Source organism: Aedes aegypti, chromosome 3 (genome assembly GCF_002204515.2).
Source record: "Aedes aegypti strain LVP_AGWG chromosome 3, AaegL5.0 Primary Assembly, whole genome shotgun sequence".
Taxonomy (NCBI): domain Eukaryota; kingdom Metazoa; phylum Arthropoda; class Insecta; order Diptera; family Culicidae; genus Aedes; species Aedes aegypti.
In genome coordinates, this window is record NC_035109.1 from 199,711,521 (window position 1) to 199,726,958 (window position 15,438).

General features: G+C 42.2%; 1 protein-coding gene and 1 long non-coding RNA gene across 2 annotated transcripts in view; both read left to right on the forward strand.

Moving 5' to 3' along the window:
- Nucleotides 1-2,922: 2,922 nt before the first annotated feature.
- On the forward strand, nt 2,923-3,344 carry LOC110678754. Its single transcript, XR_002501909.1, has 2 exons — nt 2,923-3,124; nt 3,210-3,344. It is a non-coding gene; the product is annotated as an uncharacterized LOC110678754 (long non-coding RNA).
- A 650-nt stretch (nt 3,345-3,994) lies between these two features.
- The window catches only part of LOC5571749, a 65,592-nt gene continuing 54,148 nt past the window's right edge, over nt 3,995-15,438 (forward strand). Inside the window, exon 1 of the mRNA XM_021849358.1 lies at nt 3,995-4,266. Within this exon, the coding sequence (XP_021705050.1) occupies nt 4,140-4,266 (127 nt within the window). The 5' untranslated portion in view covers nt 3,995-4,139. The remainder of the gene's footprint in view (nt 4,267-15,438) is intronic.

The following is a 15,438-nucleotide window of genomic DNA, read 5'->3' on the forward strand; positions in this document are numbered from 1 at the left end:
CCTATTGGCTTAACTCATTTAATGGGTATATCGCGTTTACCCATTAAAGAGTATTCAACCGGAACTTCAAAAAAATGGGTGTTTTTAACTCCCCTCTTGCTGACCAGAAAGGCACAAAATACCCATATTTTGGAAAAATAATGCTGCTGGTGTTTTCACTACACTCAGGCAAATGGACTATCGATAAACATAGGAACCCCTTATGAAAATTCGCCACAAGGAATCGGGTAGAAATTCATAAATTTACCTCATGAAACCGAAATTTGAAAACAAAAATAGTTTTCGCGGCAACCTGAAATCGAACCAAGGACCTTGCGATCGATAGGCTCGTGCGTACACCCCGCGCCTATCGACGCCTTGGTGTGAAGTGATGCTAAAACGATACATAAAGCGTTCGTACTGCGATAATCGTTCCGTCTTTCATAAGACAAAATGTATGAATTTCGATAGTCCAGTTCGCTGCGTGTATATCGATTCAATAGCATGGATTATTACTAAGTTAAAACACTGAAGTCTAACAAGGGCTCATTCATTTATTTCATAACGCTGAAATTAGCCATTTTGGACACCCACCCACCCCCTTGTAACGCTTTTTGTATGAATGTTATTAAATTTTTGTATGGGCCGTAACATCGCTACGACACCCACCCACCCCCTCTAGCGTTATGAAATTTGTGAATGGGCCCCAAGTATATTTAATTAAATAACAAGTATATTTCAACTACCATGAGTCTGGAATGAGTTGAGAAAATTTTTGTCCTCCTGCGAGCAGTGCGCTTGTTCCAGACTTCGGGTTTTGCTGTATCTGGTTAAGTTTACAGAAATAAATAATCCTTCAATCAATACAATCACGCGAAAAGGTTGTTCAATAGAGCGCTGCATATGACGAGCCTAACCTCACTTATTTGACAGCTGCTGGTCCTGTTGTTTACGTTTCGGACTTAGTCGTTTTTTCCATCATTTTTTCATCTTCGCATTTCTATCACCAGCATGCTGATGGTGACGATTTTCCACAGTAGGAAGATAGAATAATACGATCCGTCGGTATCTGCAGTGGATTTGACCGCTCCTCGCAGCAACTTTCACGAAATTAAGAATGATTCGAAAAAAGTACTAAGTCCAAACTGTAAACAACAGGACCAGTACCTGTCAAAATTGATGCGTGACGTCACAGTGCAGTGGAGTATAGTTTACTTCCATGATTTGATCAATGTTTCACTGCTGTAGAACCAGGCCCATGGCACGGACGACTTTTAGCGTAGTCAACATCTCCATGTGTTTACCTATTTATCAGAGTTTATGAATGGAGAGTTGCGCGAAGAGTGATACCAAATCTACCTATCGAACTGTCAAACCGTCTACCTATCGAGCAGACCAGCAAAACAGATAGGGGCTGTTTTCGAAGACGAAGAAGAACAACCATTCAAAGAAGTCTCTTCGCGCAACTCTCCATTCATAGACTCTGCTATTTATGAGTAGAGCCCACTTTACCCATAAAATGAGTGTGTGCACTTTTTGGCGATTTTGGGTAAACTTTACCCTAGAGTGCCTGTAAACAAGAGTGACGTCATGTTCCAGTTTTGACAGGTCTCCTGCTCGATTGGAACACGGATTTGTATGGAAATGACAGTTCACCGCTGTTCCAATTTTGACATTGACGCCACTCTTATCTAGATCCACTCTGCTTTACCCATATTTGGGTAGACTGATCTTAGCGTGTTGGTTTACAAGTTGCCCGGGAGAGAGAGCGAGACAGCACAAACACGCACGGCGGCTAGTAAAAGTCAAAAGAATAGGCCTATTCACATGACGTCTCAAATCAGCTGATCAGGAAGCACTTTGACAGTTCTTCTATGAAAATGACAGGCCCGTGTTAGCACCGGTCCTCCACCGATGTAAACAAATGCATAGACGGATCTGTCACACGAAAAGGCCTATTTATGGCACGTACAGAGGCTGCACTGTAAACTCGGCATTATGTGGAAAAAATACCCACTTTTTTCTGAAATATGGAAATGTCAAAATAAAGGGTACTTTCAAATTTTGAATAAAGGGTACACGGTTAAAAAATATTATACTGGAACGATTAAAGGTCATACTAAAACCATATTCGGTCTATTCACTCATTGGAGTGAATATCTTAGCAATATGCCTTCAAAGTATAAACAGCTTTTAATAATCATAATGCTTATTACGATCATATTTTTTATGCAGTTGATACAGTTTTGTTTACCTCGAAATCAGAACCAGAATTATCAGCAAAATGCAACCAAAATCGAAGACAAATTGAGCAACAAAACCTTTAATCTGTTTATTTTACCCACATGTTTACCATAAATACAGCATATTATTCAATTGCATCACAATCAAGATCATCAATAACTCTTGCTATTCGATCCCAATGTTGAACCGCAATGCCTCGTTTGTTCGCTCATAGTACATGCCCCTGCTTGGTCACTTTCCATTCTTCCGGCAGAGCTTCAGGATCTTTTCCAAAGCCGTAAAGTGTTCCGTTGTGTAATATTGTTGAAGTCTCGTTTGGTGTTCGCTCCTCGAAGGCAGATTTGTCGAACGAGGTTGAATCGGGTGCTGTGCAGACAAAATCTCCTGAAAAAGTTCAACCAGAAAAGTTTTTGGTATTCGATCGGAAAACATATCATCGAACTTACCTCAGATCTGGTTGTTATACAGATTTTATATTCGGTTGATTTCTCGCGCGCTCGTGGTTACATTTAGAACTCTCTTCTTCACATATTAACAGATGTTTCTCACTTTCAGATCCGTGGCCATTATGGAACTAGTAAAATTTGCACTGAGCAGCACAAATGCACAGGAAATAATAATTCCTAGATATGCGTGGCTTAGTATAAATTTATATCATTTGCAAATATTAAACACCTCAAATGAATTTCAAGCAATAAATCGCAATCTAATTAGTATTTTTCATTTTCACCGTGTACTTTTCTCCCATTTTGACGTTCAAGGGATTTACCCATTAAAGGGTGAAAAATTTCTTGGAGTTTCTCACTAATCATTCTAGTGATCAATGTTTAGCAACAAAAACTGCTTGTGTAAAATAAAAATGATTAAATTTAAAATTAAATTAAATGGCTTGGTAGGAAAGGTAAGTAACTACAACCAGCTCGGCAATTTGTTTATTCTATCACTATTTTGTTCAACGAAAATTAAATTTTTCATATGGTTTACAGGATGTGCTGCATAAAACGAATAGGAATCAAGGACCCTGATTGGAAAAATCATTTGCTACCGAATGTGCTGCTGCTATGATTATTATAATATATATTTATCTTTATGAATAAAGCTACCTAATTAATCCAATCTGAGGTTTGTCATTCAGTTTTTTATTTCATGGAATTCACTTATTCTAAAGATATATAAATTTGAAAAAGAAAACAGCGTAAATTTTACCCATTTCGCTAAAATTTTCATTCGGGATAATGGGTAAAATTTACTCGTTGTTTTGACGTACAAGCTCTTTACTCTTTAATGAGTAAAGGCCCTTTACTCTTTTTATGAGTTAAACTAGTTTATCTCAAGGGGGGTACTTTTTTACCCTTTAAAGGGTACTTTGGTGTTACAGTGTGGTAAAAAATAGTCATGAAAACCAGAGTTTATGAATGGAGAGTTGCGCGAAGAGTGATACCAAATCTACCTATCGAACTGTCAAACCGTCTACCTATCGAGCAGACCAGCAAAACAGATAGGGGCTGTTTTCGAAGACGAAGAAGAACAACCATTCAAAGAAGTCTCTTCGCGCAACTCTCCATTCATAGACTCTGATGAAAACAAAAGAATTTATGGCAGTTCTTTGAGATTTGTCATGTTTTGTCCAGAGTCTATGAATGGAGAGTTGCGCGAAGAGACTTCTTTGAATGGTTGTTCTTCTTCGTCTTCGAAAACAGCCCCTATCTGTTTTGCTGGTCTGCTCGATAGGTAGACGGTTTGACAGTTCGATAGGTAGATTTGGTATCACTCTTCGCGCAACTCTCCATTCATAAACTCTGGTTTTGTCGTGTTCAGTGTTCAGTCTACTTGGTAAACGGACGAATAAGCGGTGTTTAGTTGAAGTTTGAATATAAAGTCAAGTTTATTCTGTATGTTTTGTTCGGTAACTTATTATGGATGAATCTGGAATTGAAACGGCATCCGTTCCCGAATGGTTAATCAAATTGGAAAGCCGACGAGAACAGATCAAAGCAAAGCTGGAACATGAAAGCGGTAATGGAGCACCGTGTGCCATTTGTGGTAAGAAAGCTAATGTTTTATTATGTACCCACTGCACTGCATGATGACGTCATCTTACAGCCAAGAGAGTTTGTTTACATATTAGGGTACCGGTGCCATTAGTGGACTACCTAAGCTATGGAAAATCAACAAAATAACGGAAGAGTCTTAAGCCTGGTTCGCTGCTGACAAGTAATTTCTTGGCCTATCTCAATGCATGGGAAATTCCTGCAAGGAATCGATCAAGCGCTTTTTTCTAATCAGAGTACGCAGATGAAAAGAAAATTTTAATGTCAGTTCAAACGGGAGTCGCTGTAAAAAAATTCTGAAAGGAATTGGCGAGAAATTTCTTTAGCGATTCCTTTTTAGCAGCAAATCAGGCTTTAAGGCCGGTTTGCTACTGACAAGAAAAGCAATCGCCTATCTCGATGCGTGGAAAATTTCTCCCAAGAAATGGTCAAGACAATCACTTTTTTCTGATCGCAGTACGCAGTTGAGAAGAAATGTCACTTCAAAGGGGGCTCTCTGTAGGAAATTTCTTGACCCTTTCAGTCAAGGAATTTCTTTACTTTTCTTGAGCAAAACAGCATACTTAGCTTTAACAGAGATCTTTTGGCGTCGACAGAAAGAATGCAAAGAATGAACCTCTACTATATGGGAAAAATATAAAAAGAGTGATAAAACTAATGTTTTAACATAAAATCGCTTGAGCCACTATTGGTACACGTGTTCCAGTAGTAGACATTCGAGAATGATACAAGGAATTTTAAACAAAATGTAATTTTTTACATAGGTTCAACATTTTTCTCTAGGAACAGCAACTAATATCTTTTGAATGAAGCATAAATATCATCTCTGGGACTTTTCTTCATTTGTATACATCCATTTTAAAATCTGCTTCCATCCGTAATTTGTAATTTGAACTTTATTATAAACGATAACCTGTTAGGGCAAGTGTACCATTAGTGGTGCACCTAAGGGAAAACTGCTAAAACATGGTGATAAAACCATGAAATATATGATTTAAATGTATCATTCGATAGATCTCAAATCCTTCTATCACTCAGATGTATAAAAATCACGATTTATTTGAAATTTCCCTGCAAAAAGCCTTGCACCAATAATAGGTACAGTTGTGTTCAGAATAATAGTAGTGAAAGCCGATTTTCATACAAAATGCTCAACTTTGGCATGCTGTAACTTTGTTTCCATATGAGCAATCGGCATGAAATTTTGGCAGTGATCTACAAATATACTTAATTTCATTATCACAAAATTTTCACACTACCGGCTAAAAAGTTAAGCACCAGGTGAAATCGCTCAAAATAATAGTAGTTTTAATAATTGAAATCAGGGATGAAAAATGTACTGTAGCAAACATTTACCACCTCGACATTCACATTTTTCTACACGACCCTCAAAATCCAAAGCAAACCATGACCGTTCAAAACAAAAAAATGTCACGGCTCTTCAAAACTGTAATCTTCTTCTTCACAACGTTTTTTCAATGCGAAATGACTCGAGCACAGTGGTGACCCGATTTTTCCGGTTTTCGGGGTTTTGCATTTTTGCTCGATAAAGGCAGCATGAAATTGAACTTGTTTATATGTATTGCAACGGAATGATTGTGCTCTTGTTATTGGCGTCAATAGATTTCAATTAGGTGAAAACGCAAGCGAATTACTAGCGATTAAATTATTTAACATTTTTTTCAATCATTCACCTCGAGATGGCTGCCCGAAAACGATCATAGTGGAGAGACAAAAACATTCAAGCAGTGTGTGAACCGTTGGCAGCGCAACGCCTGATGGTATTGATGCTGCTGCTGCTTTGTGTTTTGGTTGACTGGCAGAATCGAAGAACTGTGGTGAATAGTGGTCACAGTTCCCAAACCTGATTGAAATATCTGCTGTATTTTGAGTTTTTGAATTTTTCTTTACTCATCGTTTCAACCATTTCCACCCAAGCTTTAAATGTATAAACAATCCATTTGTTTACAAAATTGTTGCTGAACAAAAATTTACAAAAGAAAAACTACTATTATTTTGAGCGATTTCACCTGGTGCTTAACTTTTTAGCCGGTAGTGTGAAAATTTTCAAATCTTTTGATAATGAAATTGAGTATATTTGTAGTTCACAGCCAAAATTTCATGCCAATTGCTCATATGGAAACAAAGTTACAGTATGCCAAAGTTGAGCGTTTTGTATGAAAATCGGCTTTTACTACTATTATTCTGAACACAACTGTACACTGTTCCTTTAGTGGAGGTATGTTTTAAGAATGGTTCCTTTAGTGGTGCAAACCATTGATTTCTTATGGGACCCTCCACTATGGGTACTGATGCACCACTATAGGTGCAAAGGAGCAAAACAATTCAGCAAAATAATTGTTTTAAATAGTTTTACGGTTATAATTCATGAATATTATTCGATTACTTGTATCATTTACACATCGTGCATCATAGAAAAATATCACATAATCATTTATTAGTACGAAACATGCCAAAACACACTACCTCCACTATTGGAGCTACCTCCACTAAGGGAGCGTTTGCCCTAGTTGACATCCGTTGATCCACTACTGGAACACGACGGCAACTATTGGTGCAAGGGAGCAATTTTTTTGCGTAAACTTAATTATTTATATTTGATAGAATAAAAAGCTGAAATTTGGCAAATCGACTAAACTAGAAGAGCCTGCTTCTCAGCTTAGTGTTCTTATGAGCACTTCCACAGTTATTAACTGAGAGCTTACTATGCCAATGACCATTTTTGCATGTGTATATCGTGTGGCAGGTACGAAGATACTCTATGCCCTGGGAAGTCGAGAAAATTTTTAACCCGAAAAGATCCTCGACCGGTGGGATTCGAACCCACGACCCTCAGCTTGGCCTTGCTGAATAGCTGCGCGTTTACCGCTACGGCTATCTGGGCCCCTATCACAGTCGAATCTCGCATACAATTTCGCAGTTCATATGTATACAAGCAAGGTCTGTCATAAGATAGGTTGTTTCAGCTTTTTGACAGTTGGCCAGTTGGCCTACCTAGTTAAACAGATCTTGCTGTGCGCGATTGTGTGATTTGTGCGCAATAAATCGTACTGTGATAATCGTTGAGTCTAATCGGGGGAAAATGTCACAGCGAAATCATGTTTGGAGGGATGTCAAAATTATCACAGAAATCTAAACACTCGTGCAAGACCCAATACTACAACGAAAATATTTTATTCGACCTTAAAAATAGGTTTTTTAATAGAATCCCTCAGCTTATACTTACGAAAAAGTAGTTCCAGGCGCTCATCCTGCTGTTAGCTTTATTTTTTTCAAAAAACAGTGTCCATGACCACAACACAGAATATTAAGCCACGGTATTGGATGCGAAACTATCATGTTGACCAGAGTGGATCTAGATAAGAGTGGCGTCAATGTCAAAATTGGAACAGCGGTGAACTGTCATTTCCATACAAATCCGTGTTCCAATCGAGCAGGAGACCTGTCAAAACTGGAACATGACGTCACTCTTGTTTACAGGCACTCTAATGTTGACTAGCACATCAAAACCAGAGTCTATGAATGGAGAGTTGCGCGAAGAGACTTCTTTGAATGGTTGTTCTTCTTCGTCTTCGAAAACAGCCCCTATCTGTTTTGCTGGTCTGCTCGATAGGTAGACGGTTTGACAGTTCGATAGGTAGATTTGGTATCACTCTTCGCGCAACTCTCCATTCATAAACTCTGATCAAAACAAATATTTATGGCGGCCCCAAAAATATCAAATCACAATTTGTTCGGTAAAGCATTGTGGCACTATGAACTGAAGTACGGTAAAAAATTACAGTCTACGGTGAATCTAAACGATTTACAGTTTTTTCGGTAAATAAAACGACGATTTCGGTAAAAGTGGACGAATATTGTTTTGATTTTCTTATATACCTATGCTCACTTGGATGTTTTTTTTTTCAAACAAGTGAGTCAGCAACAAGGTGGGTGCCGTAAATCCACAATTTGGGAAGATTAGCATATTTCATTTCATTCGAAGCTGAAAGCTATGGAAAATCTGTTAGTGGAATCCGATTTTTCTCTAACACCATACATTATATTCAACGCTGGAAGTAATGCATTTTATTTATAGAAAATTAGAATGAACTCCTCATATTCACTCGGACATCTTCACTAATAGAAAGAAAACCGGATCCGCAAATTTTCCTCTAACACTTTCAGCTTCAGAATTTGCTTCTTCTCTTTAGAACATGATGATGACTGTCGTTCGACACGAGGTCCGACCGCAATTTAGTTCGCTATGCGTTGATCACTAATAATTTAGAAATTTGGAACACGGAAATCGACAGCAAGCTCATCGATTTCAAATCGACGAACTTGAACATGATGATCATGACACAAGATAGCCATAAGTTAAACACACTGAATCCGTGTTGGGTAATAATCTATGCACCCATAGGTTGACGCATACGAATTTGAAATGGAAAGCTTTAGGAACTTATGTGGAAAACTATGGAATTCATGTTGTCGGTTGATGAATCAGTCCATGAAGCAAAACTGAAGAATTTAATGTGTAATACACAAGAAGTTTGTAAGAAAATCACAACAAATCGACATAGACGGTCCATAATTTTAAACACACATAGATGGTCCATAATTTTAAACACACGGATCAAGCGTGAGGATTTTTTTCAGTGTAAGCATAGCTGAAATGACGCATTTTAATCAACTGACTATTTAATAAACAAATCCAATAGACTTACTGCAATCCGAGCCAAATTACAAGCATTTTGCGTTCCCAAACCCGGATAAAAAGTACAATACAAAAACAATATAATATTGTAACGGTACCATTCAATATTTTGTAACAGTACCATTCAATATTGTAACAGTACCATTCAATATTTTGGAAATGCAATACAGTATATTGTAAAATGACAATACAATTACAGTACAATATATTGTTTTGAACAGTTCACTGTATGGTATATGATATTTCTGCAATATAATATACAGTATTGGACAAATCATTTGCAACTTTTTAGATTTTCCATACAAAATGACCAACTTTGGTAAGCTATATCTCAGTTATTTATGGACCGATTTGAATGAAACTTTTGGCAGAACATCAGACATAACTTGAATTTTAACATATATTCTACGGGTTTAGTGCAACGAACGAAAGTTGACTGTATTATTTATAAACTCGTGATTGTGAAAATCACTCAAAAATATATGTTAAAATTCAAGTTATATCTGATGTTTTGTGAAAATTCAATTCGAATCGGTCCATAAATAACAGAAATCTAGCTTACCAAAGTTGGTCATTTTGTATGGAAAATCGAAAAAGTTGTAAATGTTTTGTCCAATACTGTATGGGTGGTTAAGTATCGTAATAATACAAATATAGATATTTTCTCATACACACATTTTGAAAATACAATACGATTTATTGTTCATGTATTGTCTTGATTAGCAATTCGTGTATTGTTGTACAATACACAAACAATTCAACGAACTGTATTTCAATTAGTGGTGAAAAGTATAGTATTTGTATTTTCTATGGATTGTCCCCCAACTTACCGGATATTCGTGCCAAAAGTAGCAAAATAATTTTAACTCCTATAGAAGTAAAGATATTTATCATAGTTGCATTCGTCGTTACAGCTAATGTCAAGAGACTTCTAAAAAACTACTTATTTTTACTTTTTGAATATTTTTCACCCAAGATTTCTTGCTTTCTGAACTTGTTTTGTTTAGTTCTTTCAGCAAAGCTACATAGAAAAAAGCAACAGTTGTTTTACGCGAAAATAGGAATTTGACCAAAATTGTAAGGTATAAAACCAATCAAAAACAATACAGTGTTCTGTTACAATATATTATATTGTTTTTGAATTGTATATTCAAACAAGAATAATGCTGCTTCGACATTCAATTACAATACGCTGTATTGTATCCAATACGTTATATTGTACATTAATGGTTTATTCTATTCACTGAATGATACGTTTTTATCCGGGAAACGCTAGATCTAAATCTGATCTGATTGTTATTGCTCATGAGCACGTGTTCACTCATTGAAGTTGGAGCGGTACCGTGTTATTTACGTGACCATGGCAACGAGTGAATTCGGCACCGCTCAAACGTCAAAATAGTGAACTCGTGCATTGGTCCATAGGCGTTATGTGCAGTACCGGATTTGGGCATCGGGGGGCCCGGGTCGGATCTCTTGAAGGGGGCCCTTGATGAAAAATGAGCAGAAAACGCCAAGCATAGCAAAGTTTAGTTTCATGAAAATAAAATCTATAAAAACTTCAGCAAATTGTAACCTTACTCGAGTTCAACAATACACATCAATTCGTGACTATTGCGTACATGAATCAGCTGTTTCAAATACATGAAAAGACTTGCATCATAGATTATGAAATTGAATTTAGACTGAATCGTTTTCAATCAAGTCTTAGAGGTGAAATGCACCAGTAAAAAAATCATGATTAGATGATTTACTGGGATTAAAAAAAACAATAGGCAAGTTTATATACAAATATAAAGAAATATTGTGAGATAACCTCAACAACATTGGACTATCTCGAATACTGACCAAGTACAGAATATATAATTTTCGGTACACGGACGGGTCGAAGGTCCTAGGAAAAGTGGGGATAGGCTGGTGCGGCATCGGTTTTTGGGAAAGCAGGAGCCTTCCTAGCCAATGCTCGGTTTTCTCGGCAGAGGCAGCTGCCATATTTCAGGCAATCTTGCAACCATCGGACCTCATCGGGCCGGTACTCATCGCCACCGATTCAGCTAGTACCATCGCAGCAATATTATCGGACACCAACAAGCACCCTTGGATTCAGGAGATACAAGAGGTGCTTGACGATAACGAAAACATCACGCTTATGTGGGTACCCGGTCACAGCGGAATTGCAGGCAACGAGGAAGCGGATAGGTGTGCCAACACCGGTCGAGACAGCGCGCGTCTGACTGACACCGTCCCGAGCGACGACCTCAAATTGTGGCTACGAGAAAAAATCAATAACGCATGGAGGAGAAAGTGGCACAGCGAAAGGAGTCTCTTCACCAGGAAAATTAAGGGGGATGTTAGAAAATGGGAAGATCGCCCAGACAGAAGGGAACAAGTTATCCTCTCCCGACTTCGAACGGGGCATACGCGAGTCTCCCACTCGATGAGTGGCGGACCCAATTTCCGAAGAATCTGCGAGACCTGCCAGGTGCATAACTCTTTTTTTTTTTTTTTCCTTCTAAGCAATGGGGGGATAATCTGCTCAACAGACTCCGGACCGAGGTCCGGGAGTGTGGGGTTGGGGACCATTTACTACGTACAAGCAGTAAACAGGACTACACCCTCGACCCACTAAACCATTTCCATTGCCGCCAAACCCTTCGTCTCTCCGGGACCATCAAGAAGGCATTGCTTCGGAGAGGGGCTATTGCACATCGCATCCTCCAGGTTAGCTGCGTAGCCATGCAGCAACGAACATCGATGACACGCTTATGGGGGTCCACCAAGGTAGCATGCTGGCGCATTGCCAGCTTCCCGGGTGGTCCTCACCTCCCGTTGTCCGCTGAAGGCGGGCAGGGTCGACCACTAAGCCCGCGCCCAGCTGCACCGCAGGTATCAAGAACTGATACTGCGGGCTTCGCAATTTGACCTACTGAAGGCTCAGGCCCTATCAGCTAGCACGAGCTGGGATTGCTGACGAAGGGGCCTCCACCTGCCCCGAACAACCAGAGGCTCGTATCCACCCAGTAGGCCGGCGCCACGACAGCAGCGCTACCAGGATGTTCTCCCCGCGGCCACTTAATCGCTGTAAGGGTCGATTTCGACCGTAGGGCACCGGTATGACCTACGTAGCCGACTGCGAACCCTTGGACCACCTGTTGATTAGCGTCTGCACTAGTCACTCCTCGAGTCCACACGCCACCTCCTTTGGAGTTCCGAGACGATGTGGGTGATAGCCGATGAAACGGCATTCCAGCCAAACTCGTCTGCACACATCCTCTGGACCAAATTGTCCGGAGTCGTGTCCCGATCGCATGTGGCAAACATGCGGTCACGCATTGCGCGGAAACGCGGGCACACGAACAAAACGTGTTCCGCCGCTTCCTCTAAACCTGCACAAACTGGACATTCGGGAGAACCCGCATGACCGAAACGGTGTAGATATTGTCTAAAGCATCCATGACCCGAAAGGACCTGTGTTAGGTGGAATGTTAGTTCCCCATGGCGCCTATTGACCCAGATATCTAACCTCGGAATCAACCTGAGTCCACACTCCCTTGGTGGAACTGTCCCACGCACGCTGCCATTTGACCATGGAGGCCAGTCTGGCAGTCCTGCGTATGCCTCTTGTGCCGCGCATTTCGAAGCACTCTATGTCTTCCATGATAAGGATACCAATAGGCATCATACCGGTGATGACACAAAGTGCATCGTGTGACACGGTACGGTACGCGCTCGCAACCCTCAGGCACATTAGCCTATAAGTACTCTCTAGCTTGCTACGGTAGCTATCGGTACTCAAAGCCGTGCCCCAAGCCGGGCCACCATACCTCAGTATGGACGAGGCGACACTGGCCAGAAGCTTACGCTTGCTGGCGTACACCGCAGAGCTATTGGACATCATCCGGGACAGTGCCACAATAGCTGTGGAGGCTCTCTTGCAGGCATAATCGACATGGCTACCGAAGGTAAGCTTGTCGTCGATCATCACCCCCAAGTGTTTGACGGAGCGCTTCGAAGTGATTGTGCAGTCGCCTACACTTATCACCGCTTGCTGCACCGACTTTCGGTTGTTGACAACAACAGCCTCAGTTTTGTGGTGAGCCAATTCCAGTTTCCTGGAGCTCATCCACTCCTCCACAATTGCGATCGAGTGGGCTGCAGTCAATTCCACTTCTTCGATCGATTCACCGTAGACCTCCAGCGTAATATCGTCGGCAAAGCCAACGATGACCACACCCGCCGGGAATTTTAATCTCAACACCTCGTCGTACATGACATTCCATAACACCGGACCCAGGATGGAACCTTGCGGGACTCCTGAGGTTATGTGAAAGCACTTCCGACCCACCTCCGTGTCATAGACTAATACCCGATTCTGGAAGTAACTTCCGAGAATCTTGTACAGGTACTCGGGTATCTCCAGACGCAGGAGCGCATCAGCAATAGCCGCCCAACTGGCACTACTAAATGCATTCCTTACATCCAGAGTCACTACTGCGCAGTAGCGAATACCCCTCCTCTTACGCTGGAGTGCTATCTCAGCGGTTTTCTTAACCGTCAGAATAGCGTCTACAGTGGACCTCCCTTTCCGGAAGCCGAACTGGTTGCCTGAGAGACCATTTACACCCTCTGTGTACCTCGACAGTCTGTTGAGGATGATCTTCTCGAGCACTTTCCCCACCGTGTCAATCAAGCATATTGGTCTATACGCCGACGGGTCACCGGGTGGTTTCCCCGCCTTTGGCAATAGTACCAGGCTCTGCCTCTTCCACGCATAATAAATGGAAATACTCCCTCGTCCAGGCATATCTGCATAGCAGATCTGAACATACCGGGAGCCTCCAAGATTGCGACTTGGAGGGCCAGGTTTGGAACTCCGTCCGGACCTGGTGCCTTCCCCATGCTTAGGGATTTTGCAATCCCTACAAGTTCCTCATCAGTTACTCTATCCTCATCGCCAGCCCCAATCCCCGGCTGTCCTACAAAAGGAGGCCATGGGCTAGGGTTGTGGCGCGGGAAGAGCCCCTCGATGATCCCCTCCAGCATCTGTGGAGAGACAGAGTCCCTCGAAGCAGGCCTTTTTGCTTGCCCTTATCTCGGACTTCAGCGCGACTTTGGCAGCGGTGAACACCGCCCGTCGTTCTTCACGCTCCTGCTCGGTACGTGCTCGCTGCATCCGTCTCCTGGCCCGTAGGCAGGCACGGCGCAGGTTCGCAATAGCTTGAGTCCACCAGTATGTCGGTGGTCTCCCATTCCTAGGGTGGACTTTTCTAGGCATGGTCACATCGCATGCACGCGTAAGCACCGCTACCAGTTCTTCCCCGCTTAGTCCGAGTAGGTTACGCTCACGGCGGAGCGCCTCCCTAAGTACTTCATCATTGAAGTACGATGTCTTCCACCTACGAGGGCTTGGCCTTGACCTAGCCGCTTCCTCAACCCGCTGCCTGCTGTTGTTGTAGTCGATACTGTAGCGAACCGCCAGGTGGTCGCTGTGAGTGTAGGCATCGTCTACCCTCCAGTTCGAACTACTCGTTAGGCCAGGACTACAAAAAGTAACGTCGATAATCGACTCCACTCCGTTACGGCTGAAGGTACTTTTGGCACCAACATTAGCCAGATCGACATCTAGCACGGCCAGTGCCTCTAGCAGGATTTGACCTCGCTGGTTCGTGTTACGGCTTCCCCATTCCACGGCCCAGGCATTGAAGTCACCCGCTATTACGACTGGCCTTCGCCCTGTCAGCGCGGTCGTCATACAGTCCAGCATCTGCGTGAACCGCTCGGTCGACCAACTCGGAGGCGCATAGCAGCTACAGAAGAGGACCCCGTTTACTTTGGCGATCACGAAGCCCTCGTAGGTGGTAGACACCAACTGCTGGACAGGGTATTTACCCGTTGTCCATATCGCCGCCATTTTTCCGGATCCATCCACGACCCAGTTGCCGTTGCCGGCGGGTACTCGGTATGGGTCCGATATGATGGCGATGTCCGTCCCCCACTCAGCAACTGACTGGTACAGCAGTTGCTGAGCTGCGTCAAAGTGGTTCAGGTTCAGCTGCGTTACCTGCACTGTGACTTTTCGTTGATGGCTCGTTTGAAGGTCGGGCACCTTGAGCCTCCCGTTGGGTGATTGTTGTTCACGGACTTGCCGGAACAAATCAAGCACTTGGGAGGGTTCTTGCAGCCTAGTGCCTTATGACCTTCCTCACCACAACGCCTGCACAACTTGGTCCTATCAGGGCCTTTACAGCCCCAGGACTTGTGTCCAGGTTCCCTGCACCTAAAGCAGATCACTGGTTGCTCATGTATGTTCAGTGAACATACTGACCAACCAACCTTGATCTTACCTACCTTAGCGGACTTATTTGCGTCTGCCACAGGTCGGTGTACTAAGGCCACCTGAGTACCTGCCGGACCTTTCCGTAGCTGAACGGCGGTGGTGGGCAC